This window comes from Papilio machaon, chromosome 17 (assembly GCF_912999745.1).
Source record: "Papilio machaon chromosome 17, ilPapMach1.1, whole genome shotgun sequence".
NCBI lineage: Eukaryota > Metazoa > Arthropoda > Insecta > Lepidoptera > Papilionidae > Papilio > Papilio machaon.
In genome coordinates, this window is record NC_060002.1 from 5,516,392 (window position 1) to 5,531,383 (window position 14,992).

The 14,992-nt window shown below is 32.6% G+C and overlaps 3 protein-coding genes across 3 annotated transcripts; 1 reads left to right on the plus strand and 2 right to left on the minus strand.

The window, feature by feature from the left end:
* Positions 1-709: 709 nt before the first annotated feature.
* LOC106721436 lies at positions 710-2,982 on the minus strand. The gene is made up of 4 exons (XM_014516374.2): positions 2,795-2,982; positions 1,694-2,703; positions 1,277-1,623; positions 710-1,003 (listed from the first exon to the last, which is right to left on the minus strand). Exons 1-4 carry the CDS (start codon positions 2,930-2,932, stop codon positions 768-770), a joined length of 1,731 nt encoding a protein of 576 aa, XP_014371860.2. The 5' UTR covers positions 2,933-2,982; the 3' UTR covers positions 710-767.
* A 550-nt stretch (positions 2,983-3,532) lies between these two features.
* On the plus strand, positions 3,533-6,538 carry LOC106721547 (DNA repair protein RAD51 homolog A). Its single transcript, XM_045681882.1, has 6 exons — positions 3,533-3,739; positions 3,811-4,010; positions 4,550-4,697; positions 5,078-5,286; positions 5,631-5,760; positions 6,251-6,538. The coding sequence occupies exons 1-6, from the start codon at positions 3,656-3,658 to the stop codon at positions 6,494-6,496; spliced, it is 1,017 nt and encodes a 338-aa protein (XP_045537838.1). The 5' UTR covers positions 3,533-3,655; the 3' UTR covers positions 6,497-6,538.
* A 4,249-nt stretch (positions 6,539-10,787) lies between these two features.
* On the minus strand, positions 10,788-14,722 carry LOC106721435 (NAD-dependent protein deacetylase sirtuin-2). The gene is made up of 7 exons (XM_045681827.1): positions 14,508-14,722; positions 14,168-14,410; positions 13,759-13,965; positions 12,806-12,955; positions 12,114-12,306; positions 11,412-11,595; positions 10,788-11,186 (listed from the first exon to the last, which is right to left on the minus strand). Exons 1-7 carry the CDS (start codon positions 14,626-14,628, stop codon positions 11,058-11,060), a joined length of 1,227 nt encoding a protein of 408 aa, XP_045537783.1. The 5' UTR covers positions 14,629-14,722; the 3' UTR covers positions 10,788-11,057.
* Positions 14,723-14,992: the final 270 nt, after the last annotated feature.

Here is a 14,992-nt window from a genome sequence, read left to right on the forward strand (position 1 = left end):
TCCTGGTTCTAAGCTACCTCCCCATCAATTTTCAGCTAAATCAGTTCGACCGATCTTGAGTTATAAATAGTGTAACTAACACGACTTTCTTTTATATATATAGATCTAGTATCTGTCATGCGGGACGTAAACATGTAGTAAATAGCAGGAAAATGTTTTAATATTAAACATCAAAAATTACCAGAAGTAGTATATTTCATAGTGTATCTTAAGGAACTAGAAATAGAGTTTAATTTTGTCTAATGTTACGATATTTTTGCATACTTTCGATGCTTCGTTACTATTGACGCTCTGTCTGTTACTATAATTATGGGCACTTTGAATGTGCTCATATATATGACGATGTGAACGCTCCGATGTTTTTGAGCAGAGTGGATGCTTCAATTAATTTGATGACTTTGGTTGTACTTATATAATTGATCACTTTAGGTGTTCCTATATATTTGGATATATTGACTGCCACTATATTTATGCAGCTGACTGTACTACGTATTTGTGAATAATGTATGTTTAAATTCAACAAGAAGGTTGCTTCAATAAGATGCCGGTAGAAAAGAGTCATCATTATAGGTTTTGAGTTTAGATTGAAAAGGTTTGGTATCCTATAATTCATATAAAGAAAAAAAGGTTATATTGCAATAAAACTTATTAAATTATTTAGAAAACATAATTAATTTCAAATGGTAATGAAACATAGCATTTGTTGCATAAATATTATACTTAAGTCTTAAAAACATTCTCAGAAAATACTAAATTTGAGTCACAATTCAATCTGGATATTTTGTCAAATATTGCAAATGGTATGTTGACACAGATTTGCATAACGGAGGTGTTTCCATCACTAAGGCACAATACCCTGCAGTTTCGTTTACTGTCATCGGAGCATCTGTCTGTGTGTAAAGGACTTCGGGAAACTCTGCATTGTCCGTGTATTCTTCTAAAGACAAAACGTCAGTGTGTTTGAAGAGTTTATTGTTTTCAGTGAATGCTAACAATCGTCCGCCTAAAAGTTAAATGGTTTACATCAGAGATATCCATTCTCATTTTTCATAAATATCTATCTAAATTATGCTGGTTCCGGTGAATACATTGCTGGTTTATTTTCCATCATTCACCAATGTTGGGACTCACTGAACCTGTAGCTTTAGGAATTACTTGTTTCCATGGTTTTAACATATTGAGTTAAATTAGTTTCCTGCCTTAATTTTTTTTCCAGAAATAAAGAAAGTATTGAAAAATATTTATAAAAATGTAAAAAAATATTAACGACACTTACCTAAATTACATAATACTGTAGGTATGTTGTAAAACCCAGTAAGTGGTTGCAATTCATTGTCAACAAATGGCCTAAATCTATACAATTCGTTAAAATAACTTTGTGTACAGTATATGTACCCTTTGTGGGACACCATGCATTTAACTCGAAAACTAACGGTAGCAACTAATTCCCATTGATCTTTATCATCAGATTCCACATGCCTATAAATGTGTTTGTGACCAGCTGTATATATATAATTATTGTGACAACAAATTGCTGGATTCTGTATCGCGTCTGGAAGTTTTGCGATACTTCTAAAAGTCTTTTCTCTCATGTTATATATTATTGCTGTATCTAATACTACCCTGTAAATTAAATTACATATTAAAATAAATCTAGACTTAAATTTATTTATTTCAAAATAATATTACTAACCTAAACCCACCTACACCTCCGATAATGTATAAAGAGTCACCCAAAACGGCAACACTGCCATGTCTTCTCTGTGGCAACTGAACTCCATGTCTATTCCATTCTCTTCTCAATGTATCATATTCTTTTACATCTCTCATAAACATACCAGTGCCTTTGCCATACTCACCACAGACAATAACAAGTTTTGTCCCATTATATGACACCACATTCCATCCCCATAAATTTTTCTCAACCAATTCTAACCATTTGCCAAATCCGACTCCTAAAGTATATGTATACATATAGTGTGGAGATTCATCCGCTAATGGTTGTTTGATTGTCATCGGAAGAGATAATGTAAACTTTAACTTCCGATGTTTACTTTCTTTAACCAAATTACAAATTTCATCGTAAACTCTTCTCGTAAATGTTTCACATTGCAATTCCTTTTGTTCAGATATTATCTGTGGTGATAGTTCTCCATATTTTTTGTGTAAAGAGACCAGACCATCAATTACTTTAGCTGGCAGACTGCTGTTGTAATCAGTTGTTAATGATTTCATTTCTAAAAAATCACTAAGTGATAACCTACTTAAGTCTAGACTTCCTAATACAATCATAATAGCATCTGCTCCAGTTTCATTATTCAGTACCCAATCTAGACCAAATTTAAACACATCTAGTTCACATTCTGCATCTAAATATGGATGTGATAGGTACCAGAATAATTTTTTTATTGACGATATGAAACTAGGCTTCATTAATTTAAAGGAAAAAAGACCAAATGCAACTGCATGTTCCTCCAGTTTTATATAAGAAGCATTTTCAGCAATTGTCATTGTATCAATCCAGTTGTTAACAGATAATTGAATATCTAATGTGTATTCAATCTGTTTTATAAGTTCTGATATTTGAAGGAAATTAGCAGCCATCGCTATTTCACCAATTATTTGATGCGAATAATCTGATAAGTCTATTAAACCAATGTTCATGTACTGAAGAATAATTTGCATTATATTTGGCGGTAAGACCTGCAAGTTAATATTTAAATTAGCGATTATTAGAGCTAAACTATTTCTAACATCTTGATTTAATATAAAAATATTAAAACGGGAAACTTACATCTATGATAATTTGGCTTTTCTCTTTTTCTATGTAATTTCCACTGAACATTGCCTTAAAATAATCACTATATTCACACAATACCTCTTTTTTCACTATAAACTCTTCTCCACGAATTAAAAGCGAAATTTCCTCCATAATCAAGAAAATATAAACTATAGTAAGTATGTAAAAGCTCCACTTCAATACAGTAGCAGGTAGCAGCACAGTTTTTATTTTTTGCCGCTAAAAAAACGTCAACACCAGCTGATAAATGTCAGCGTGTGACAGTGGTAGGGTTGGCGTTGATTCAACGAACTAATTAAATCAACTGTTGATCACCCTTCAATATTCAATGTAAATTTACGTAGGAATCACACTCTTTTATTTCTCTGCCAGTTTTCGGGGTCTTTGTTTATTGAATGTATGAATCTAGTTGACAAAATCAACTAGTTTTTCGACTTGTAGCAAAAACCATTAACCATTTGGTGTAGTTGACGCTAAAACCGTTAACTACCATCCCTAGATAAAAATAGCAGTGGCACAGGTAACATATTTGTAGACTTAAGCTTCGTATTTAATACCTTGAAAAATTAATAAATAAATATTTTCTTCGGCTTTCTAAAGTTTTGGTATACTTTATACAATGGTTTCGGCGTACTAAATAACATCTTCAAAAAAAAAAAAAAAATAAGGAGAGGAAAGCGGGAAAAGTAAAACTTCAAGTTCAACTCCTATTTTTGACATTGACAATTTGTAAATTACAAAGAGATGTGCTTGTGTTTATGAATTTTGTTTCCAATAATCAAGACGATAAAGAAAATAGCGACCGATTGAAATATTTATAATTCTTAAAATTAATTTAATATTTAATGATAAGAAATGACAGCCACAGCATCCGCTGTAACTGCGTCTGTCGACGAAGATTTGGACGACTGTGGACCACAACTTATTAGTAAACTAGAAGTAATATCAATTTTTACGCTGTTAATTAATTTTAAATACAAACAGTTAAATAACCAAGTTTATTTATTCAGGGAAATGGAATAACTTCGGGTGATATAAAGAAGTTGGAGGAGGCGGGTTATCACACTGTGGAATCTGTTGCGTATGCTCCAAAAAAATGGTTAATAACAATAAAAGGAATATCAGAAGCCAAAGCGGATAAAATATTATTGGAAGCTTCAAAGCTGGTTCCTATGGGATTCACAACTGCAACAGAATTTCACCAGAAGAGGTACCAAACTTGTTTAGACATGTATTTCAGTGTTCCAATTCAAGACGTAATAAATGTTATGAACAAACTTCACTCACGTAAAGAGTTTTCTTATATTTTCATCAGAAATGTAAATTGGAAAATAATATATTAAAATTTATCAAATTTTATTAAAAAACATTAAGTGTTCTTTTCCATACAATGTTAGTCTTGATTTCAACAATAAAAGAGTTCAGTCTACAAACTCAAAGAATGACCAATTAAAGATGCTATACGAGGAGAAAATAATGACTTATAATCACTTTTTTACATCAATCTTAATTGATTATTTCTATCCTGTAGTAAGCTTCAAGATAGATCTATGTATGTTTAAGGTCTATATATATCTAGGAAATGTAGTGTGGGATATGTTAAGGTCTATATATAAGGATAATGAGAAATTTAAATATGGAATAATCTAATTTTTTAAATTTTAATAAATATGTTTTTAAGTAATTATGTTTATCAATCTCTATTGTTAAAGACTTTACTTTTAACAAATTATAACACTAATTTTCCAGAGCAGAAATTATTCAATTAACAACAGGATCAAAAGAATTGGACAGATTGTTGGGTGGAGGAATAGAAACAGGTTCTATTACTGAAATTTTTGGTGAATTCCGAACGGGAAAAACACAATTATGTCACACATTAGCAGTGACATGTCAGGTATATTTCATTTTTTAAAGCATTTTAATAAAATTTTCATATTTATGTACACTTTGTTTTTATGGCCTTAGGTAACTCCTATCTGTGCATTGACATCACTATTTCCTTTTAGAATTAGTTATCAATCTTGATCCATTTGCCTTCATAAATTTGACACAAGAATTATTAACTAGAGTGGTGCATTGACCTTAAGTGGGACTTGGCGAAAGTCTCCACCTTTCATGGTCCTGCTCAACATTGGTACAAACTAAGACTTGGAGCTCCAGCAGATCCCTGGGACAGTCTATTGGGCCTCAGCCATATTCACCTATGGAAATACTTGCAAAGTAGTTATAAATGTACCATTTCTTTGTATTGTCAACAATTTTTTTTTATTTCAGTTGCCAATCGAACAGTCTGGAGGTGAGGGTAAATGTATGTACATAGACACAGAGGGCACATTCCGTCCAGAGCGACTGCTGGCGGTGGCGCAGCGCTACGGTATGGAGGGTGCCGCTGTACTCGACAACGTCGCCTACGCGCGCGCCTACAATACTGACCATCAGACCCAACTTCTAGTACAGGCTTGTGCTATGATGGCTGAATCGAGGTAAGAGAAATTTGTACTGGTTGTCTTTCTTTTGTACTATTCCAGTACAATGATTGTATTTAGTGCTGGATTACAATTGGCAAAATTTTTATGTTTAAAATTTTTATTGAATTTAAATTAACATTGATTTTACTTAACACTTTTTTATATTAAAATATACTCGAAAAAAAAACCAAAAATTGATTTAGCGATGTAAAAAAAGATTACAAGTGAGATTCGAATTGAAATTTTACCCTACATCCACTAGATTTGTTTTGTTCCGATGTACCCTCTTTGTCAGTGGCATTCTCAAAACTATATTTTGTGACTGCATATTGTATCAACAACATTGTTTTTTTTTTCAGATATTCATTACTAATAGTTGACAGTGCAACAGCATTGTATAGAACAGACTACTCTGGCAGAGGAGAGTTGAACTCTAGGCAATTACATCTCGGCCGCTTTATGAGGATGTTGCTACGATTGGCTGATGAGGTGACATTTTTTTACTTTAACACTTTCAATGTCACTGGGATTTTTTATCTTGCAGGCCTGTAGCACTGACCGTTGATTTCTGCAACGAAAATCTGTCTAAAACATATCAACATCCATGTTATCTTTGACTTAAATATATAACAATAGGTTTTAAATGGTTTCAGAAACCTACTGTGAACAAGTTAATAGTAAATTATCAAGTTACAGTAATATACTTGTTACTACTAGCTTGAATATAAGATTTTCTTTTTTAAGGAATTCTCGTTTTTAATAACATATGAGTAATTATATAATTTATTCGTAATTTCGTTTAAAACCCGTCACAATACTCTAGTTTTTTGTAATTCATCCTAATTTAATAAAAAAAATATTGTTTTCATTGAATATGTTCCTAAACTACTAAACGTAAATAAGATATACATTATCTTGTGTACGAAGGGCTACTCCACAAAATTTTTTTTATTAACAAAAATTTTATTTTATTTTCTAGTTCGGTGTAGCTGTAATAATTACCAACCAAGTAGTTGCTCAAGTTGATGCTGTGGGTGTTTTCAACGCTGACACAAAGAAACCTATCGGTGGCCATATCATAGCTCATGCGTCCACAACGCGCTTGTACTTGAGGAAGGGAAGAGGAGATAACAGAGTGTGCAAGATATACGACAGCCCATGTCTTCCGGAGACAGAGGCTATGTTTGCTATTAGCACGGAAGGTATCACTGATGCTAAGGAATAAATTAATTAATTGTAAAGCTGGCTTTTTTAAATAAAAATGTATCTATTTTAATATGAATTAATGAGTTTTTTTTTTCAATTTATCTTCCATATATAAAAAAAAAAAATTTTGGTATGTCTTAATTCCTGCACAGGATTAGATTTCCTAAACTAGTTTTTAATAACGATCTGCATGAATTTAACGGGATTATGGTCAAACAATGGTTATTGCACATATCTGAGAAGAAATTTGATGATATGTGTGAAGTCAACCCGCACTTGGCTGTGGTTGACTATGGTCTAGTCACCCCTTACTTAGGGTAGGCTTCGAGCCCCTCAGTGGGGACGTATAGTGAGCTAATGATGATGGTTTATTTCATATTAAGAAAAAAAATAAGTAAAACAATATAGGCAGAAAATCATTTTATTAACTCACTAATTTAAGCACTTCAACATTATCCCTTTATCGAGTTAAATTATAAATAATCTTAAATAAAATCCAAAATCACCTTAAAAATTACGATCTATAATTGATTTTATAATTTACAATTATACATAAATATAATGTACCTATGGCATATATAAATATATACAGGTAAAGGCATTTGGGGTGTTATTTAATATTGCTTATCATTTCAGTCTTTGATTTTCATCTAGTATTTAAGACTCGAGAGAAATAAAAATGCATCTTTTTATGTTTCGTTTTCTGAGAATTATTTATATTAAAAATTTCAATTCAAGGAGTCTTAAATACTAACTAATGAATCTCACAACTTTCAAATATTTTATTGCTTATTTGGAACAATGATTTTTTTCTTATTTTTAGTTTGGAATAAAATATGTTGTCATTATTATATTTTAGGAATTAAAATGGTTCATATCAAAATTTAAATAAAATATTAAACTTAATTAAATCAAGAACCAATCGTAATATTCCATATGTTTCATTTTTAACGAGCAATAAATAATTGTACTTCAAAAGTAAAACTATTCTTGTACTATGATTTCAAAGCTGGAATAAAGGATGTATCAATATGAAGTGATATTACAGTCGGTTTCCACTGCAGAAATATAGACAGAAAAATATAGTTACCTCATTTTAAGAGAAGAAAGAATAACAATTTCATTATTGTAACCCTGCCCTTATCTCTATGTAGGGTCTTGATGGTATAAGTCTTCAATTGTTTAAACTTTCGTGAGACATCATAATTAATTAATTAAGAAACGGCTTAACTCACGTTTGATCGTCCGGTGACGGCACCGACTAGTTTCGAACCCATCGGGGGTCCATCTTCAGGGCGAGTGTTTAATCCGAAGACTTCGCGGTCGCGTCGCGTCTCGCACAGTGCGAAACTAGTCGGTGCCGTCACCGGACGATCAAACGTGAGTTAAGCCGTTTCTTAATTAATTAGGTATAAGTCTTCTATTAGACATGGGTAACTCAACTAAAACTGATTACATGTAGATTAGGTCACGGCTCACATATGAAGTAGATCAGTGAACCGTAATGATTTGCGTTTCAAGCCACGAACTGCGAGTCACCGGACAGCTCATGGCTCAACTCACAGAGTGAACGCCATCCCGATGAGCTGTTAATTTAGTTGTCGAACCGCAGCTCAATGATTCAAGTTTTGAACCGGTTCAGGGATGATTTAAACATATCTATCATATCTGAATTCACTCTTTTCTTACACAAATCTCCCATACAATCCATTTATTTGTATGTATGAATATTTTTCCAGCAGAAACACGTGATTTGAAAATACTATCTTTATAATAAATTATGTGATAATATCATAAGTACTAGAATTTTTAATTAAATTTTTTAATTTCTCGATTTAAGTATTTTTTTATATTTGTATTAGTTTATAAAAAAAAGGTTTGAAATTTTAGAGCAACAAATTACACGTCTAGAATTTTTTTTTAAAGAGTAATGAAAGCAGGTACAGAATTTGTGATTAAAAAAAAAATGGCTGAAGTTTAGTCGAAGGAATTATTTCCTGCACCCACATGAAAATGACTTCCAGCACTATTCAAATACTTAATAACTCCAATAAAACTATTTACGAGACACTACTTTAAATAATTAAAGTGTTATTTGTTATTATAAATAATTTATTAGGAATATATTATTTTAGGAATATTTTGAAAGCCTTTATAATTGGAGTTATGAGTTATATAAGATTACGGTTGAGGCTTAAATTAACAAAACATCCACATTTGACTATGGATAAATAAGCTCATTGTGGGTATGTTCCGATATGCACTGCGAGCACTGCACAGTGCTATCACTGTAGAAAAATTCGTTCCGTTATGGACTGCCAGTATGCTGCCGCAGTACCCTAGGGAAATATATGACGTCATAAATCGCCGCCATATGCTACTGTGAGCACTGGCGTTTTCGAGGTAAGGTATTCGTAGTACTTTGATCACGTGATCAGTCAAAACCACCCGAGTGCCTCACATCTTATAAACAAAGCTACAGTTTAATCAGAAAATGTTAAAGTTCTGTAATTTGTTTGGATAAATAAATAAAACAATGGAAGAATTGCAAAAATTAACCTTATTAGACTGTGTTGATAATGAAAAACATATTCTTTTTTATGAAAAAGTACTTATTTTTATAACATTATAAATTCAATTTATAATTAATATTAATTAAAATATTTTTAATTTGACAGCACTCCAAAACAGTTTTTTTTAATGTACTAGAAAACTTGAATACACTCATTTGAATGTCGCGTCAAAAAATGCGGCTGACAGTATACGAGATTGTGTTCCGTTTTAAATCGTAACTAGTATAACTGGCTATAAAGGAACGGCTTCACAGTATACTGAATTGACGTCACACTCTACAGTGGTCGCAGTGCATATCGGAACACACCCTGTAATATGACGTATTGCAAAGACAATTATTGCCATTATAAAAAAAAACTAAACGCTATATATTTTTTATCGATTTTTCAATTTATTTATAAAAAATCTAATTCTAGATTTAAAATGCGTTGCCTTTTCTTATTATATTTTACACGAAACACGAAATGCATAAAACATGCTAACCTAACCTAAAACTGTATTTGTCAAATGACAGACATTTTGACAGTTGCATTTGTCAAATTATTGACATAAAACGTGTTTTTTCCTCTACCTTTCTCTAAAAACTTCGCGACATGTTTAGCGATTACGAACTCATGTAACATTGAATTCCGTCTTTTGACTATCATATATTTTAGTTTGACACCTGTCAAGTGAGCTGTTATTTTAGGACTCTAGAATGCTAATTGTCAGTTAATAATCACAATACTAATTCATAATTGTATATTAATGTCTGGCAATGCTCTTGTGGACACTTTTTGACGTTGACAGGGGGGCGCTAGTGAGCGGTCATAATTTAGTTTGATTTTCCTAAATGTGGTGGTGGTCCTCCACTGGGTCAGATAATTTTATTGATCTATACCATAAAATGTTTCTTCACTTTATAATAAATTAATTTTTAAGTATAAGTACGTAAAAACTGCTTTCAAGAGACCAAAAAAATTACATAGATTCTCAAGATTTCTTTCGACACCATTAATTAATAAAAAAAAAAATTACCTTTATAGGTTTAAATAAGACTTCTATGACTAAGAATCTGCCATTCGCAGTAAAATTTTATACAGTTTCACTAAAAAATGGTAGCTTTTTCTTATATTTAGCCGTCCAACCATTGATTAATTTTTCACAAATATGAATTTGCTTTTATATTCAAACAAGAGTATTTGAACCGGTGAGAGGCGCTGTTATCGCTTTTGATTATGTCACAATACATATTATATACATGACACAGATGACATGAAAGAAAAGTGTCATGTCAGCTACAGTACAAAGCGGATCTTGTGACATTTTTTGACATTGACAAGAGGGGCTTGTGAGGTGACATTATTTAGTTTGACTTATGACCACCAATTCATATAGCCTTGTCATTGTATACATAAAGCAATACAACATAGACCATAAATACAATGTGACAAATAAGATTGTGCATGAAATGATTTTGAAAAGGGAGTTGAGCCTTTTCAAAATGTCGGAACTCGGAGATTCAAATATTATTAATGACAAGAGGGAAATTTTTTATGCGCGTATGTAAGTTTGTATGTAAGTACCATTGTGACCGTCTAAAGCAGTGTTTCCCAAAGTGGGCGATAACGTCCCCTTGGGGGCGTTTGAAATCTAGGAGGGGGCGATAAGGGCCCAAAAAATGGGGGGTATTGAAATTAATTAAAGTAATGAAATTGTGGTTTTAAAGTTTTTGGGCTGAATAAAAATTAGGGGGCTCTGAAATATAATTGATTTTCAAAGGGGGCGGTGAAAGACATAAGTTTGACAATCACTGGTCTAAAGTCTAAACAGTTATACCAATTTTGGGTACTAAGATGTTATTCAATTGGTATGGCTTTCCCCGAGTGCCAATGACTAGTCAGTCGGGTATTTTCAGTACCAAAAAGTATTATTTAAAATATATCTATGTTTGTCTTCTTGTCAATCTGTGACGTCACAATGCGCAGAATCGTGCACAATCTTTTTTGAAACATATATTAGTATGCTTACAGTTTGTTTTCAGCGCTGGTCCCTGCAGCATCCGCTGTCTCATGTATGGACATTTGTGGTGCACTTATACCCACTTCCCGCTCCAAACGCTCATGTTCTACATTCACTAAAGCGTGTAATTCCTCCTGGAAATAGAAATATTATTAAAGAAACTGGCATTTGTAGTAATAATGAAGTGTTAACTAATATTGAATGAATTAAGTTTTGCAAATTACCGAAGTATATTCTAAAAACACGTAAATTTGTAAAGAAATTTGTTTTATGTAATGTGAGTATGTTTTGTCGGGGCAAATAACAAACAGCATTTTACATTTGCTGGTTATGTGTTTTTTAGTAGTTTTTTGACTTACCCCCCATCCGAGGCGCTGGGCAAGGTCCCTGCAGCCTTGGTCGCAGTCCCCGAGGAGAGCGACATCGCGCACCGAGTCCTCGTCCAACTGAAGGCCACCCGCCAGCCCGCACAGCCGCAGCAATGGAGAGCGCTCTCCTGCCTTCTCACGGTTGATCAGCAGGCGGGGGCACCACTCCGGCACCCTACACAACATTGACCACTTATAACTGGTACCAGTCAAAACCTATAACCACAGACAAACTGCACTGTACTCTAAAACTAGAGCATTTCAAAATATTACACAGATTCAGGTCACATAATAATAGTTACCCTTATTTTATATCACTTCACTTAATGTCATAATTTTCATAAAATACAATAGAACCTGGACAAAGAACTCATTTTTGAGACCTCTACATGTGAGAAAGATATTGCAGTCCCTTGCTTTCAATTGAAACAAGGGATATAAATGTACAGTCAGGGAATTTTGCGGTGATCCTCTTATAGAAAAAATGCTTTGTTCTTTGCACGGAGACAAACTCAGCCGTTAATACAAAATAACTAATTAGATAGCAGTAAGTCATGCAAACAAATACATAGTAAAAAGCAATTAGTTGTGTACTATTGGCCAACCTTTTTTCGTACACACATTTTAAGGACCTTGAAAGGTTTCCCTAATGTTATAAGTTCACTCACTTTAAGCTACTATGTTAGTACTCACATATCAATGAGTGATGCAAATGGTTGCACTTCAAGGGATGATCCCATTATAATGAGCATATCACAATGCTGGAAGTCTTCCCGGAGACAGTTCTGGAATCTGTCCGGCAGGCTTTCACCAAAGAATACAATGTCCGGTTTGATAATGCCCGGACATTCTGTACATATTGGTATTTGGTCCGCAAATATTATCTCTGAAAAATAAATTTATTGTGTGTTGTTTGATAGATTGATATACCACACAAACATTCAATCCTACGATGACTATTGCATTTAAAATTAAAAAAAAAAATCAATAATTCTAAATTCTATCTTGTCTATATAATGTCATCAAAATCATTTTAGACTTCTTATTATAAAAGAAAGAAATCTATTTATATAAAAGAAAGTCGTGTTAGTTACACTATTTATAACTCAAGATTGGTCGAACTGATTTAGCTGAAAATTGATGGGGAGGTAGCTTAGAACTAGGAGACGGACATAGGAACTTTTTTATCTTGTGTGCATTTTTTTTTTATTCCGCGCGAACGGAGTCGCGGGTAAAAGCTAGTTTGTTATAAGACTGCTGTGTTTTAAAACAAATATTGTTTTGCAAATTTATTATACTGCATATAGCAGCATCTTAAAATTAAAATCTTACATAACTACAAATAAATTTTCATTTCTTACCACTTCAAAACAAACTAGACATACCTTTAACATATTCCAAGGAGTATTCTTTCCTACAATTTAAACAGTGCGAAGTGTAGAATGTTCCGTGCGCTTCAACAATCTTTTCCTCCGGCAATCCGGCGACTCTCTCCAATGTGTCAATATTTTGTGTGTAATGACGAAGTAGTAATCCTGAAAATTATCTTTAAATTAGTGTCAAAGATGTCTTGTTGTTTATTTTATGCTATACTGTGACTTTATCCACTGCACACGGTCAGTTTGAAAATTTATCCAAACCCATCCAGTCGTTGGAGTTGTGTGGTAATATACATCCAAACTTCCACATTTTGCATCATAAGCTCATTTATGTCTTCACCGAAGGCGGCTCTGAGCTTACCCAAATAAGGTGAAAAGGCCATAGTTAACTATGCTAGTCCAATGCGGCTTTTTTGACTTCACACATATCTTTGAATTTCATTGCCGAAATGTTCAGGTTGCATCACAAATGCATTTATATTGGTACAATTGTAAACTCCAAATTTCAAAGAATGCATAAAACAATGTGATTAACATATTAAATTATTCAAACTTTCGTGAGACATTATCATTAACTTATATAGAAACGGCTAAAACACTCACGTATATATATCCGGTGTCGTCACCGACTAGTCAGTGAGCGACGGGCCACGTCCGCGAAATTATACCAGTCCCACTCACCCTGATGAAGGGCCCTTGAAGGGCTCAAAACTAGTCGGTGACAACACCCGATATATATATATGTGAGTGTTTTAGCCGTTTCTATATAAGTTAGTGATTAACATACTTATTTTTTAATATTTTACAAATCACATTTGGAATTTGTACAAATTTAACTGAGATATAACATTAATCTCTGAAAGTTGGAGTAATATAGTTTGATATAAGTCACTTTTCTTAATTTCATTGCACTTTAATATGTTTTATTCAATAAATTGATTTAGAATATAAAATGTTACCTTTTTCATGTAAAAGTCTGATGAAATAATGTGAAATTGTTGGTTTAAAACTTCCTGGATAAAGTTCTTTGGCCAATGTAAAGAATGGCTTAGGATTATCTCTGAAGAAGCTAATATCAAATATTGCTTGAGGTTCCGGAAGATTGTACTTTTGGAGATTGTGATATAAGCCTGTTTCAGGACTTCGGAAATCAGGAATTCCTGCCGCTAAAATACACAAGTTTTATTAAAGAGAAGAGTTAAAAGTCTATCCTCGTATAGAAGCGTTTCATGTTAATAAAATAGTACTGTTTAATGAAAATTTATTTTATCTAATTTAGGTATAAAAACAATGTAAAATTGTCTTTAGCATTCCTTTTGTTTTGTTTAATTTCATTACATTACATTACAAAAGTAAGGGATCACTTACAAGTAGAGATTCCTGCACCTGACAGTGTTATTATGTTTTTGCATTTTTCACTCTTGATCCATTTAACAATTCCGTCTACGGACACTTCTTCCAATACTTGTTCTGTCGGTGTTGAAGGTTCCGATGGCTCATAAAAGCCTAGCTTTGATGCTAAATAACGACGAATTGAATCCACATCTAAATCGCGAAGTCTAGAACCAAAGCTTTCGAATGCATTTGGCGGGATGTTGTCAACTGCAGGTTCTGTGTACAAATACAATGCAATAAAAAAAAGATTGATTTATTTGAAAATGTTATTCGTACAATACATAAATATAACGCAGATTTTATAATTTCTTACCGTCACTTTGGCCCGGTGGAGAATTGTCGGACATTTTTGATAAATATCGCAAATTGCGACTCTGAATCTTTAACTTTGTCCAAATCTGCCACGGTCTTTTTGACAGATAAATGACGCGCATTCTCGGAAATAGCTATGGAAAAATTTGGCTAAATACGCACTTGCATCAATTGCGTACTGTCGCGAATCCAAAAAATTATGTAACCATTTTGTAAGGTAATTATTAAATTAATAATAAGAATTTAACATTGTAATGTGTGCTATTATGGAATTAAACATACTTAATATTAAAAAAAAAAACGACATATAATATAACTTACTGTAGTACAATAAGGAAAATGTAAATTTTGTACATAATAATTCATTCTAATATCGGCTTTATATCAAAACATATATCTACATATAATCAAATGTTTTAACAATCGGATTTATTTTGGATTTTCATTACTTTCAAATCGATTTTTTAAATCGTTAATATTCGGTTA